At 39.4% G+C, this 12,404-nt stretch overlaps 1 protein-coding gene across 4 annotated transcripts in view; it reads left to right on the top strand.

Moving 5' to 3' along the window:
• MSRB3 (methionine sulfoxide reductase B3) overlaps positions 1-12,404 on the top strand; it is a 192,345-nt gene that overhangs the window by 175,128 nt on the left and 4,813 nt on the right. For all 4 annotated transcript variants that reach the window (XM_055395103.2, XM_055395105.2, XM_055395104.2 and 1 more), the window contains one exon: positions 6,933-7,030. In XM_055395103.2, the coding sequence (XP_055251078.1) occupies positions 6,933-7,030 (98 nt within the window). The remainder of the gene's footprint in view (positions 1-6,932; positions 7,031-12,404) is intronic.

The raw sequence follows: 12,404 nt of genomic DNA, 5'->3' as shown, positions 1-12,404 counted from the left end.
TAAGTTACATTACGAGTCAGCAGGAATCATTCTTCCTACTGCAATCTAAAAAAAAAATCCATTCTAGCGTAGGTGGTAGCAAGCACCAACAAGCTACTGTTAATAAACTAGATCACTTACTCTTACATTTGAGATGTAAATGAACATATCCTGGATTTGCATCACATTATACCAGCATATACCATAGACACCAAGTTATGTCTGCAGATTAATTTGGCCTGTTGTTTGGATAAAATTGAAGCAGAACTGCCATATTCCAATTTGTCGGTATGAAGTGTAGTACTTGTAGTTATTTGCTATTGAGAGAGGAGAGTTCTTAGAAAGGAGAGCTATTTATTGAATATAAGTTGTTCTTGATACCAGCAGGCTAATATCTAAAAGGTACAGTTTATGGTCTTGGAAATAAAATGATAATCAGCCCATATCCGAACTCTTTGAATAGAAACAAAAGGATGTACTGGGGATAGGGTGAGTCAACTCTGTTTATACAGGTTTTCACATGACTTTTCTTTTAAAAAGTATATGGAATGCATCCAAAACAAATACTGTTTTGTTAGATGAGAAGACCAAAAGGGAAATCCTAGAGAAAGGAGGATGGATGGTCTTTCTTTAATGTCAAAACTGACAAAAACACATCCCCCCTCTTTTGCTCAAGATAATTTTCTCAACAAGACCCAGATTGCTTCAGTCTTTGCCTATCACCCTTTGAAGCACTTTCCTTATTATTAGGAGTGGGGGCAGGGTTTCCCTTTGAGGATTTTTACAGCAGTGAAGAGTTCCTCCTTTAAATACTTTCACATGATGGGGGAATTCCGCTTTCAAAGTGCTGTCATCACTGTGGCTTCTCTGCCATAAGACGATTTATTCTTGGGTGAAGGTCCTTCTTAGTTTGATTGTCAATAGGACTTACCTTTCTGATAGATTCTCTTTCTATAGAGCTTGCTTGTTCTGAGAGACGCAGCAAAAGGGCTCAACGTGCTCTTTTGTTCACCTTACTGATGAAGTTGACTAATGATTCTCTTTTGAAATATGTTCCATCATGTACAGTTATAGACTTCAACGTGGCTCTCTTTGTCAGTCTCCACCAACTGAGATGTGGGTGGCATGTCCAATATTCCTGCTTGAAAGCTATATTTCTTCTAAAGAGCAAAGGGACACTGAATTTGGGGATGTTTAGTGTCTCTTCCAATGTTTAGATAGCACCATGGTAAATAACAAAAACTATTCAAGTGTCAGCAGTGTTCCCAGAAACATTGAAGTCTTTTGAGAACCTGTATTCCATGTCACTCCAGATCACCCTGCTCAACTCTTAAATAGTCTTTTGGAAAATTCTATAAATATTTAATTCATGGAAGCAAAATGTATAGCTGTATGGTTTCATAGCTCATTTGAAAACCATTCTCTCCCCTCCCCAAAATCTTTAGTAGGCAGTGATTCACAATTATTAGAGAAGAATTAGAATGAAGAAACTCCAAATAAAGCAGACCGTTTTCTCAATATTATTGCCTAAAGGTGAGTTTTTAAGTCTTCCTGGCTGTTTTAGATAAATGAATAAAAATCTTACCTATATCCCAAACTAGATGACATCATTTACATTATTACTCTTGGACTTTCCCTTTAAACAGTTTGGTCTGTAGAAGGTGCGGGAATTGGTATTGTGGCAAGCCACTCCAGCACTCTTGCCTGGAAAATCGCATGGACAGAGGAGCCTGGTGGGCTGCAGTTCATGGGGTCGCTACTAGTCGAACACGACTGAGCGACTTCACTTTCACACATTGGAGAAGGAAATGGCAATCCACTCCAGTGTTCATGTCTGGAGAATCCAAGGGACGGCAGAACCTGGTGGGCTGCCGTCTATGGGGTCGCACAGAGTCGGACACGACTGAAGCGACTTAGCAGCAGCAGGGTACCCATTCACTATCCCCTTCTACCTAGCAGCTCTTAAGTGCAACAGTGTATCTATTAACTAATCCAGACTGGCGGTAAACTTAATTCTTAAAACCTACAACTTCCTTCCTGCTAGAGTGTTTAAATGATTGACCTCTCAGCCCTTCACTGAGGAAGAAAGTGGAACATAAGTAGAGCGCCTAGACTAAATCAGCTGTAGATTAAGACAGATTTTAGTTTTGGCTTTGCCACTTCCTGCCTGAGTAAGGTTGGCAAATAACTATTCCTTCTGCTCCCCGACCTTCTCCCCGCACAACCCAGTAAAGTGAGTAACCTAGACGATCGTTATGTGTTTTTACCACCTTAAATAAATAATAAGGGTATTTCACCTGGATCAGTTCAGTACAGTTCAGTCGCTCAGTCGTGTCCGACTCTCCGCGACCCCATGAATCACAGCACACCAGGCCTCCCTGTCCATCACCAACTCCCGGAGTACACTCAAACTCATGTCCACAGAGTCGGTGATGCCATCCAGCCATCTCTAGAGAGGCTTAATTATAGAAATTGAGCCAAATTGGATAGTCCAGTGAGAAATTAGAACTGATATTCCTTAATCTGGTTTTGTAAAGGAGTATGATTATGTTCTCTCCTCTTATGGACTCTATGACGTACTATAAATATTCATTCCACTTTCTTCTATAAGCCAAGTTGAAAATCAGTTTAATAAACATCTCAACTGTACCACTGTACTGTATATCGTGGGAAGCTCTGAATATACTGAAGTCAATTATCTTCAAAATGCTCACCACCTAAGCAGGGAGAAAGCATGAAAACAAGTCACAAATCTAGTGTGATGAGTAGAACAAGATAAGTATACACAAAACGCAGGGGTAAGCATGGGAAATATATATATTTCTCTGGATCTATTTTAAATTCTAGAAATAGGAAAATGTTTGTGGGGGGGTAGCTTTATGGTAAATTTTTTTTTAAAAGAAAACCTCCTGACTCTTTACCTGTTACTGCTGAATCAAATATGTCTCCTCATAATATTAGTTGCTATAAACTGTAATCAAACAAATTAAGACATGGAAGATTTTCCAAAAAACCCAGAATGTTCTCTTTCTTTTCATAGATAAATTATTTTTCAATGTTTTAAAACATTGGGATTCCCTGGTGGTTAAGATGGTTGAGCCTTCCCTCAATGCAGGAGACCTGAGTTCAATCCCTGGGTCAGGAAGATACCCAGGAGACGGAAATGGCAACCCACTCCAGTATTCTTGCCTGGAAAACCCCATGGATGGAGGAGCCGGGCAGGCTACAGTCCATAGGGTTGCAAAGAGTTGGACATGACTTCACTTTCACTTTAAAACATCACCACTAGGATTCTCTTTAGTATTGGTAGCCTGGCATGCTGCAGTACATGGGTTCGCAAAGAGTCGGACATGACTGAGTGACTGAAATGAACTGATTGGTACTTCTGTCATTAAACAAAGAAGAGCACTGAAATGTGTCAGTAATCATTAAAAACCAAATATTGTAGCCCAGAATATGTTGAGAGTCTCTCTGAAATTTAGAAAATGGGGAAAAATGAGATTTCTTAAGGATACTGATGTTTCTTAGCATAATTAGGTTTTGTGGATTATTATCCTATATCTACTAAGTTAAGGTTTTCTTGGTGATTTGTAGCAATCTTGAATTAAAATCAAAGAATTGGAAAGTGTTTAAACTCCAGTTATTATATCTAGCACTATGAAAGCTGTACTGTTGCATAAGGGGAGTGTGGGGCGGGGAGCTTGGGGGAATTTAGTATAAAAACCTGGTCTGAGCTAATTTGTTTTATTTGAAACTGGAAATCATATTGTTGAAATTTGCATTCTGTTTTCTTTCAATAGGTGTATTAACACAAAGTACTCTGCTTTTATTTTTTTATTTTTTTTTTTTAATATACATGTTTCAGTGCCATTCTCCCAAATCATCCCACCCTTGCCCTCTCCCACAGAGTGCAAAAGACTGTTCTATACATCTGTGACTCTTTTGCTGTCAGAGTTATCATTATCATCTTTCTAAATTCCATATATATGTGTTAGTATACTTTATTGGTGTTTTTCTTTCTGACTTACTTCACTCTGTATAATAGGCTCCAGTTTCATCCACCTCATTAGAACTGATTCTTTTTAATTGCTGAGTAATACTGCGTTGTGTATATGTACCACAGCTTTCTTATCCATTCATCTGCAGATGGACATCTAGGTTGCTTCCATGTCCTGGCTATTATAAACAGTGCTGCAATGAACATTGGAGTACATGTGTCTCTTTCAATTCTGGTTTCCTCGGTTTGTATGCCCAGGAGTGCGATTGCTGGGTCATGTGGCAGTTCTATTTCCAGTTTTTTAAGGAATCTTTACACTGGTCGCCATAGTGGCTGTACTAGTTTGCATTCCCACCGACAGTGTAAGAGGGTTCCCTTTTCTCCACACCCTCTCCAGCATTTATTGCATGTAGACTTTTGGATAGCAGCCATTCTGATTGGCATGAAATGGTACTTCATTGTGATTTTAATTTGCATTTCTCTGATTATGAGTGATCTTGAGCATCTTTTCATGTGTTTGTTAGCCATCTGTATGTCTTCTTTGGAGAAATGTCTGTTTAGTTCTTTGGCCCATTTTTTGACTGGGTCATTTATTTTTCTGGAATTGAGCTGCAGGAGTTGCTTGTATATTTTTGAGATTAACCCTTTGTCAGTTGCTTCATTTGCTATTATTTTCTCCCATTCTGAAGGCTGTCTTTTCACCTTGCTTATAGTTTCCTTTGCTATGCAGAAGCTTTTAATTTTAATTAGGTCCCATTTGCTTATTTTTGCTTTTATTTCCAATATTCTGGGAGGTGGGTCATGGAGGATCCTGCTGTGATTTATGTCAGAGAGTGTTTTGCCTATTTTCTCCTCTAGGAGTTTTATAGTTTCTGGTCTTACATTTAGATTTTAATCCATTTTGAGTTTATTTTTATGTATGGTGTTAGGGAGTATTCTAGTTTCATTCTTTGACAAGTGGTTGACCAGTTTTCCCAGCATCACTTGTTAAAGAGATTGTCTTTTCTCCATTTTATATTCTTGCCTCCTTTGTCACAGATAAGGTGTCCATAGGTGCATGGATTTATCTCTGGGCTTTCTATTTTGTTCCATTGATCTATGTTTCTGTCTTTATGCCAGTACCATACTGTCTTGATGACAGTGGCTTTGTAGTAGAGTCTGAAGTCCGGCAGGTTGATTCCCCCAGTTCCATTCTTCTTTCTCAAGATTGCTTTGGCTATTCGAGGTTTTTTGTATTTCCATACAAATTGTGAAATTATTTGTTCCAGCTCTGTGAAAAATACTGTTGGTAGCTTGATAGGGATTGCATTGAATGTATAAGTTACTTTGGGTAGTATACTCATTTTCACAATATTTATTCTTCCAATCCATGAACACGGTATATTTCTCCATCTATTAGTGTCCTCTTTGGTTTCTAGTACTCTGCTTTTAAAGGGTTTCCTCCTTTCTACAGGAAAAATTTAGCTTCTGAAAAAGAATTGCACAAGCAATTCAGCAACATTGCACCTCTTTCATCATTTTAGGAATACAGACTTCAGCTCAGTAACTCCAGAAATATTTTCTGGAAACATGTAAAAACAAGCCCATAAGGACTGAACGTAAAACCTGGGGAGACCCATAAATATGTGTACAATCTTAAGGTCTACTTACCACTGAGTTTTTTTTAAAGCTGTGTGCGTATTTTAAAAATCACTAGAATAAATGAAAATTGGAACAAGATGCTGTTTGAGAGAAGGTGCTACCTGGAGATTCCTGAGGAATACTGCTCTGTAACTGTCCTATGAAGTGAACACGCCTCTTGCCCATCAATAGATAGCACCTGTGCTTTCCAGACAACTTTCTGTTGGTGTTAAGTCGCTAAGTCATGTCTAACTCTTTTCGAACCCGTGGACTGCAGGATGCCAGGCTTCCCTGTCCTTCACTATCCTCCTGGAATTTGCTGAAACGCATGTCCATTGAGTCAGTGATACCATCCAACCATCTCATCTTCTGTTGCTCCCTTCTCCTACTGCCCTCAGTATTTCCCAGGATTAGGGTCTCTTCCGATGAGTTAGCTCTTCGCATCAGGTAGCCAAAGGATTGGCTTCAAAGCTTCAGCTTCAGCATCAGTCCTTCCAATGATTATTTAGGGTTGATTTCCTTTAGGATTGACTGGTTTGATCTTCTTACTGTCCAAGGGACTCTCAAGAGTCTTCTCCTGAGAAATTAGATTAAGATGGAAACAACAGAATTAAAAAATATATATATTTTAACTATCCAAGTGTTAGTCACTCAGTTGTGTCCGACTCTTTGCGACCTCATGGATTGTAGCCCACTAGGCTCTTCTGTTCATGAAATTCTCCAGGCAAGAATACTGGAGTGGTTAAGTCATTCCCTTCTCCAGGGGATCTTCCTAACCCAGGGATCAAACCTAGGTCTCCTGTGTTGCAGGCAGATTCTTTACCATCTGAGTCACCAGGGAAGCCCTTAACTATCCAAACTAAGTACTAAAAAATTATGGTTCCTAAAGAAGTATGGAATAGTTAAAGTTAAGATCCAGATCAGTTGGATTGTGTTTTGGAAAAAAAAAAAATCACAGTGTAAAACTCATAGTGCTTCCGAACTATGCCCATTGACTCTGAAGATAAGAACAAGAAGTGGAAATAGTGAAAGAGAGTTTTGTAAGTTTGGGGATGTGCTCAAAACTACTGGGTGTTCTAAGTGAGTCTCACGAAACATAAATCTCAATGCAACTATAATCTGGACGTGAGGAAAAGGTTATTCTTAAAAAATAGTTGCATTTTTGCAAAATACTTTCACCTTCAGTCTTCGGCCTTTCCTTTTTCAGGTTGAAAAAGTTAAGCATGATTCATATACTAAAGATTTTCTTTCTATGCTTAGTACTCCTTTCAGAATTGCATTCTAACCCATGGTTGTATGTCTCTCTGTTTCGGTTCTTGTGCCTGCTCTGCCCCAGGTTGGCCTTCATTCCACGACGTGATCAATTCTGATGCGGTCACATTCACAGATGACTTTTCCTATGGGATGCACAGGGTGGAGACCAGCTGCTCTCAGGTCAGTGTATCCCACCTGAAAACCCAAAATGTTGCTCATTCTGCTTTGCAAACACTTCCAAGACTCCTGGTTGTGCTGAATATAGTAACTAAGGCCAATTGACCCATCACAAAAGCCACAGACAAACACAATGAGGTCTCTGTCAAGTCCTAATGATATCTCAGTCTTGAGGAGTTTAGCAAGTCCTATTAAATGTCAGTTATTGGCTTCAACACTAGTAAACAAAATCATTGGTAGGAAAAATTCTTCTCATTGACTCAATACAGTGGGGAATTGAATGAAGATTTCATTACGTGACTTCACGTGATCTGACGTTTACCCTCTGTGTGCTCTCATTGTTCAGTCATCATAGCTCTAATGGTAATGATCCCAACAAGGTCAAGAAAGACCCCAGAAACGTCCCTCCTTGGATGGATGTGAGGAGGGAGGTTGGAGAACAGCAGAAGGAAGGGGAAGTTTAGTGGCAGGCTGTGCCAGGGCAGAGAGGGAACGTGCGAGAAAACAATTCCTTCTATAGGTCTCCTGGAAATAGGCCTCTCCTCATTTCTAAGGATGTTCCTTTCACTCTCCTCTGACAGAATCAGTGCCGGATCTAAGGGAGAAATGAACATGTGTTGAGGAGGAGGCAAAAAATATAATCTGTCATCCCAATCAAGAAACTTGAACTTAAACCTGGAGACATGGCCAGAACCTTCTTGTACATAGAACTAGAGCAACTACACATTCTAGTCCAGAGTAGGTCATCCTGCTCTGCTTTGCTTTAAATAAGTGAAACGTAAAGTCTGAGTGCTATGTTACCGAAACTCACTGGTGCTAGAGTGCGTTGCTGGGGGCTGTCTCCTGTACAAACTAGAGGTGGAGGGGCACCATGAGGCAGCTGGGAGAGCAGAGGGATTGCCACGTGAGCCTCCCTCAGCATTCTTCCACCTGCCCTTTAACCCTGTTCATCAGCCACAGGAGTTTTAGGGAGGAGGTGGCATATTTACTACCAAGCAGGGAGGAAGATTGGTTTGAACCTAACCATCTGATGAATTTCTATTTTATTTTATTTTTTTTAAAGTAAAGCTAGCAAGTGAACTGTCTTCTCAGTATGAGGACCACTCTCTCCCTTGAAAAAGTAGGCTTTATATCTTATCTAAGTCACATTTTCAATTCACCCTCATTTCTCAGATCTGAGTCTAAGCGAGAAAATGGTACTTTTTGATTCTGGGTCTCACCCTCAGAGATTTCTAATTTAATCAGTCTGGGTGAGGTCTGAACATCAATGTACTTGAAAGCTCCCCAGGTAAATGCTCATAGTAACCTTCTGAGTTGATAGTGTTATTCTGTCTCATCTTACAGTGGAGGAAACTGAGGCACAGGAAGTGCAGTTACACTGGTATAAATATTCATAGACTAAACTGAGACTTGAATGTGGGCATTAAGCTCCAGAGCTGTTTATGGTGCTCAAATGGACAGGGAAGTAGATAGATACAAGCACCATAAGAAGTCACGTTGAAATAAGAAAAAAAAAACCAAAAAACAAATTCTATGATCCCCCAACAGTTAGTTTAATTCAATTCAGTTCTGGATTCAATTGAATGTTTATTTTTCATAACTTCCACAAAAGCAAATTGTGAATATCTACCCAGGAATCTAAAATATTTGACAAAAAAGTGACATAGGATAGTACATAGTCATTTATAACTCAGGTACATAATATTTAGTAAACCTCCCTTAAGGCTAAAGGTTGTGGGGTTTTTGTGTGTTTTTTTCCCTTTAGTTTTTTAAGCTGCTTTAAAGGCTGTTGTATGACTGCTCCTTTTCTTTTCACTCAGAACCTATTTTCAAACATTGAGTTCTATGAAAATCATATGAAAAGGGACAGAAAAAGTGGGGCATAAAATAGTAACTTTCCTTCAGGGCCTACTCTCTGAAGTCTTTGTGACTAATTCTTAAAATTCACAGTTGAAATACACTTCCTCCTTTCTCTGTGCCTGCCACTGAGGTGACATCAGTAGGAGTCAAGATAAGACCCTTAGGAAGGTGTCCTGCAGGGACCAAGGAGGAACGAAACCACAAACTGTGCCCAAATTAGGCAACACTCATAACAGACACCCACTGACCCGGGCATAGCTCTCAGCCCTTGGTTAAAGGCCTAGTGACTGTTACTGTTCTTTGGGTACAGTTGGGTAAAGCCCTAATACTCCTTTTCGGCCTCTTTTTCCACTACCTTTATTTGTCACGTAAGAAAGTGCATCTTGCTGACTATGCGTGATGTATGTGTGGTCAGTCGTGTCCGACTCTTTACGACCCCATAGACGGTAGCCAGGCTCCTCTGTCCATGGGATTGTCTCAGGCAAGAATACTGGAGTGGGTTACTATTTCCTCCTCCTGGGGATCTTCCAGACCCAGGGATGGAACTCATGTTTCTTTTGCCTGCTGCATTGGCAAGTGGATTCTTTACCACTGAGCCACCTGGAAAGCCCAGAAAGTGCTTGATCCTTTCTTAAATAAAAGCCTTAAATTTACAGAAAAGAGCAAGGGATATTTGTTCCGTTTCTTTCTTAAATGTAGAGAGAAAGGGAGGGAAATTTGTTCCATTAATGCATGTGCAAAAGTGCATGCTTTGGGAAGTAAGTGCCACATAGAAAATAATCAGGTTCCAGCCCCAAAGAATATGTTTGTTGGCATCTTCCCCATGTGGGCAGAGTGGGCCTGTCTGCCCCACTTTGGGCTAATAGCTCACTAAGCCAGAAGTGTGCATCTTGCCTTTTGGTTTCTTTGTCTTTTAATTTGTGCTTGACACAGAAATTTATTTTTCTTTTGTTTTATATTTTTCTTTAGTTTTCTCTTTTCCATTTTCTCATTCAATCTTTTTATCTTGACATGGGGGGTGGGGGAGCTGATTTAATGGTTTCCATACTAGAGAAACTATATGTTCTCTACTTCCTGTATCTTACATCCTTAATACTGTTTTTCACTATCAGTTTATCTTCATTTACCTTTTATTCTTTCAGTTTATGTAGTTTTCTACTTGCAACTTATCCCATCTTTTTTTTTTTTAACTTTTGGATGTTGACATGGTAACTTATCTAATTTGCTTCTCCTCTTAATAAAACTCTTGTGCTTTGAGTTTACATGGCTTGTCATTTCTCTGGACTGAATTGCATCAAAGGAGTTTGTGTTATGACGAATCTGTTAGTTGTTTTCAGTATCTTAGAGACATTTTCAGTTGGACATGTTATGTGGACTGCTTCTTTCTTTGTGGTAAAGATGGAGCATCTAAATAAGAAGACCCTTTTACTGTCAACTTAACACCAATAAGCTGAGCTTCTGTGGATAAAACCAGTAGACTCAACTTGCATGCAAGGCAATATGGTGATTTTTTTTTGGTCTATGGGTCTCTAATTCTTGCTTTAGTACTTAGAATTCTTCTTCTTCCACTTGTCCTTTTTTCCCCTCTCCCATCCCCCTTTCTCTTCCTCCCCTGTTCCTTCTTCATTGTTATATGAATCACACCATGCAGTTAGGCCTCATATTTGGGTGAATGCATGCATGTTAAGGTACTTCAGTAGTGTCTGACTCTTGGCGACCCTGTAGACTGTACCCCACCAGGCCCCTCTGTCCTTGGGATTCTCCAACCAAGAAAACTAGAGTGGGTTGCTTTGCCCTTCTCCAGGGGAATCTTCCTGACCCAGGGATTGAACCTGGGTCCCCTGAATTACAGGTAGATTCTTTACCATCTGAGCCAGCAGCAAAGCCCCATATTTGGGTAGAAATGACAAACACATTGGGAGCCATGCCCACTACCTCTTTATACTACATTGTAGCTTTTCCATGTGACCAGTGACATCTTAGGTTGTAATATTTTAGTAAAATTTTTATTGAGAAAGTTAAGATTTATTCAGTACAGTAATCACTTTCCAGAGAAATATTACAGTCAGGTCCTTCTAAAAGAATCTCTGTGCTTCTCGGTGATTCTTTTAGAAGGACCTGATCTTTAAGTTAACAACACAGAAAATAAGCAAGGGTAGTAGAGCTTTACTTCCTTCATCAGGATTCCTGCTTCTGAAGGAAACTGGTTATCCTATATGTTCTGATGTTCATTGCAACTATACTTGTTTTCTTTTACCATTCTAGCTACTAAGTTAAGGAATTATACTCCACTTATCTCTTCCAAAGTGGAACTTTATCTTAAATCTGCCCACTTTGAGGTGGGCATAGGTAGGTATCTTTCCCCTGGCTGTAGCAATTTCCTAACAATTCTCAGTTATAAAGAATTTTCCTCAATTATATAACTTACATTATTAGTTAGTGATAAAAATATGTTGCTTCTAATCCAGTTTCACTGATGACTATCAATAATTGCTTGACAGCTTCTCCCTAAACCTCCAACCCCAGCCTGTTAAGCAACATTGTCAGGAATTTAAATTCAGTGGAAAGAGGTAAGATTTGCATGATATAAGGTGTAGTTCAGCAAGATAAGTCCCTCCTGGAAATACTTGGGGAATTCTTCCTTCTTTAGATCAAATTTCTACGTCTGCAGCAAATGGGAGACCGATAAATCACTGAAAATTTTTTAATAATCTTTGAGGAAACCACCAGAACCCTGAGTTTACCCAAGCTGGGCTCTGTTTATGACTGCCGCTATTACTGTTTGAATCTATGGTAGAGTCCCTTAGTTTGTTTTAGATCATTATTAATTTGTTCTAAGTCAGCCAAATCAACAGAAAGGTAAATATCCACCAACACAAAGTATTTTTCAAGAGTTGAGCAGTTTTGGGTAAAACCCCAAACCTTATTAATCTTTTGCAGATGACAACTCATATATTGCTGATGATTAAAGATACCCATGTGTTACAATAGGGTTTCAGACTCACAGCCCCCTCTCTCTTTTTCTTGATCTTTCAGTAAAATCATAATGCTAAACTGGTGACTTCACAATCCTTTCCTTGGCAAAAGATTAATATCACAAGCACAGAAGAAAAGAGCCCTACTTACGCACAAGTGTCTTCAATAACGGTGGGAGAAAACAGGATACTACTGGCAAAGTCAATTGCTTTTCTTCTTAAAACTCTTTTCTCCTTCCCATCCTGCCCCATGCGCCCAAGTGTAAAAGCCCGGCTTTGAAACCGCTTCATCTTGTAGATCAAACACTTAAGAGAAAATGACAACAATAAAGCCTAAAACATCCTAGGAATAGCTGGGAGAAAACCCTCTAAGACAGTTGAAAATACATCAGAGCAGAAATATGTAACTGGGTTGAATGCACTATTTGTGTTTCTTATGCACACAGTTGAGAATTGCAGTCAGATTTTAAGGAATTATGTTAAATTTGATGCCCAATCACTTTTTTTTGGATGGGGGGGGTGGGGTGGATGTCCTTTCCTTT

Source organism: Moschus berezovskii, chromosome 6 (genome assembly GCF_049115385.1).
Source record: "Moschus berezovskii isolate FMDL1 chromosome 6, NW_MosBer_1.0, whole genome shotgun sequence".
NCBI lineage: Eukaryota > Metazoa > Chordata > Mammalia > Artiodactyla > Moschidae > Moschus > Moschus berezovskii.
Note: the sequence above shows the minus strand (reverse complement) of the source record. Positions and strands in the feature narration are given on the sequence as shown.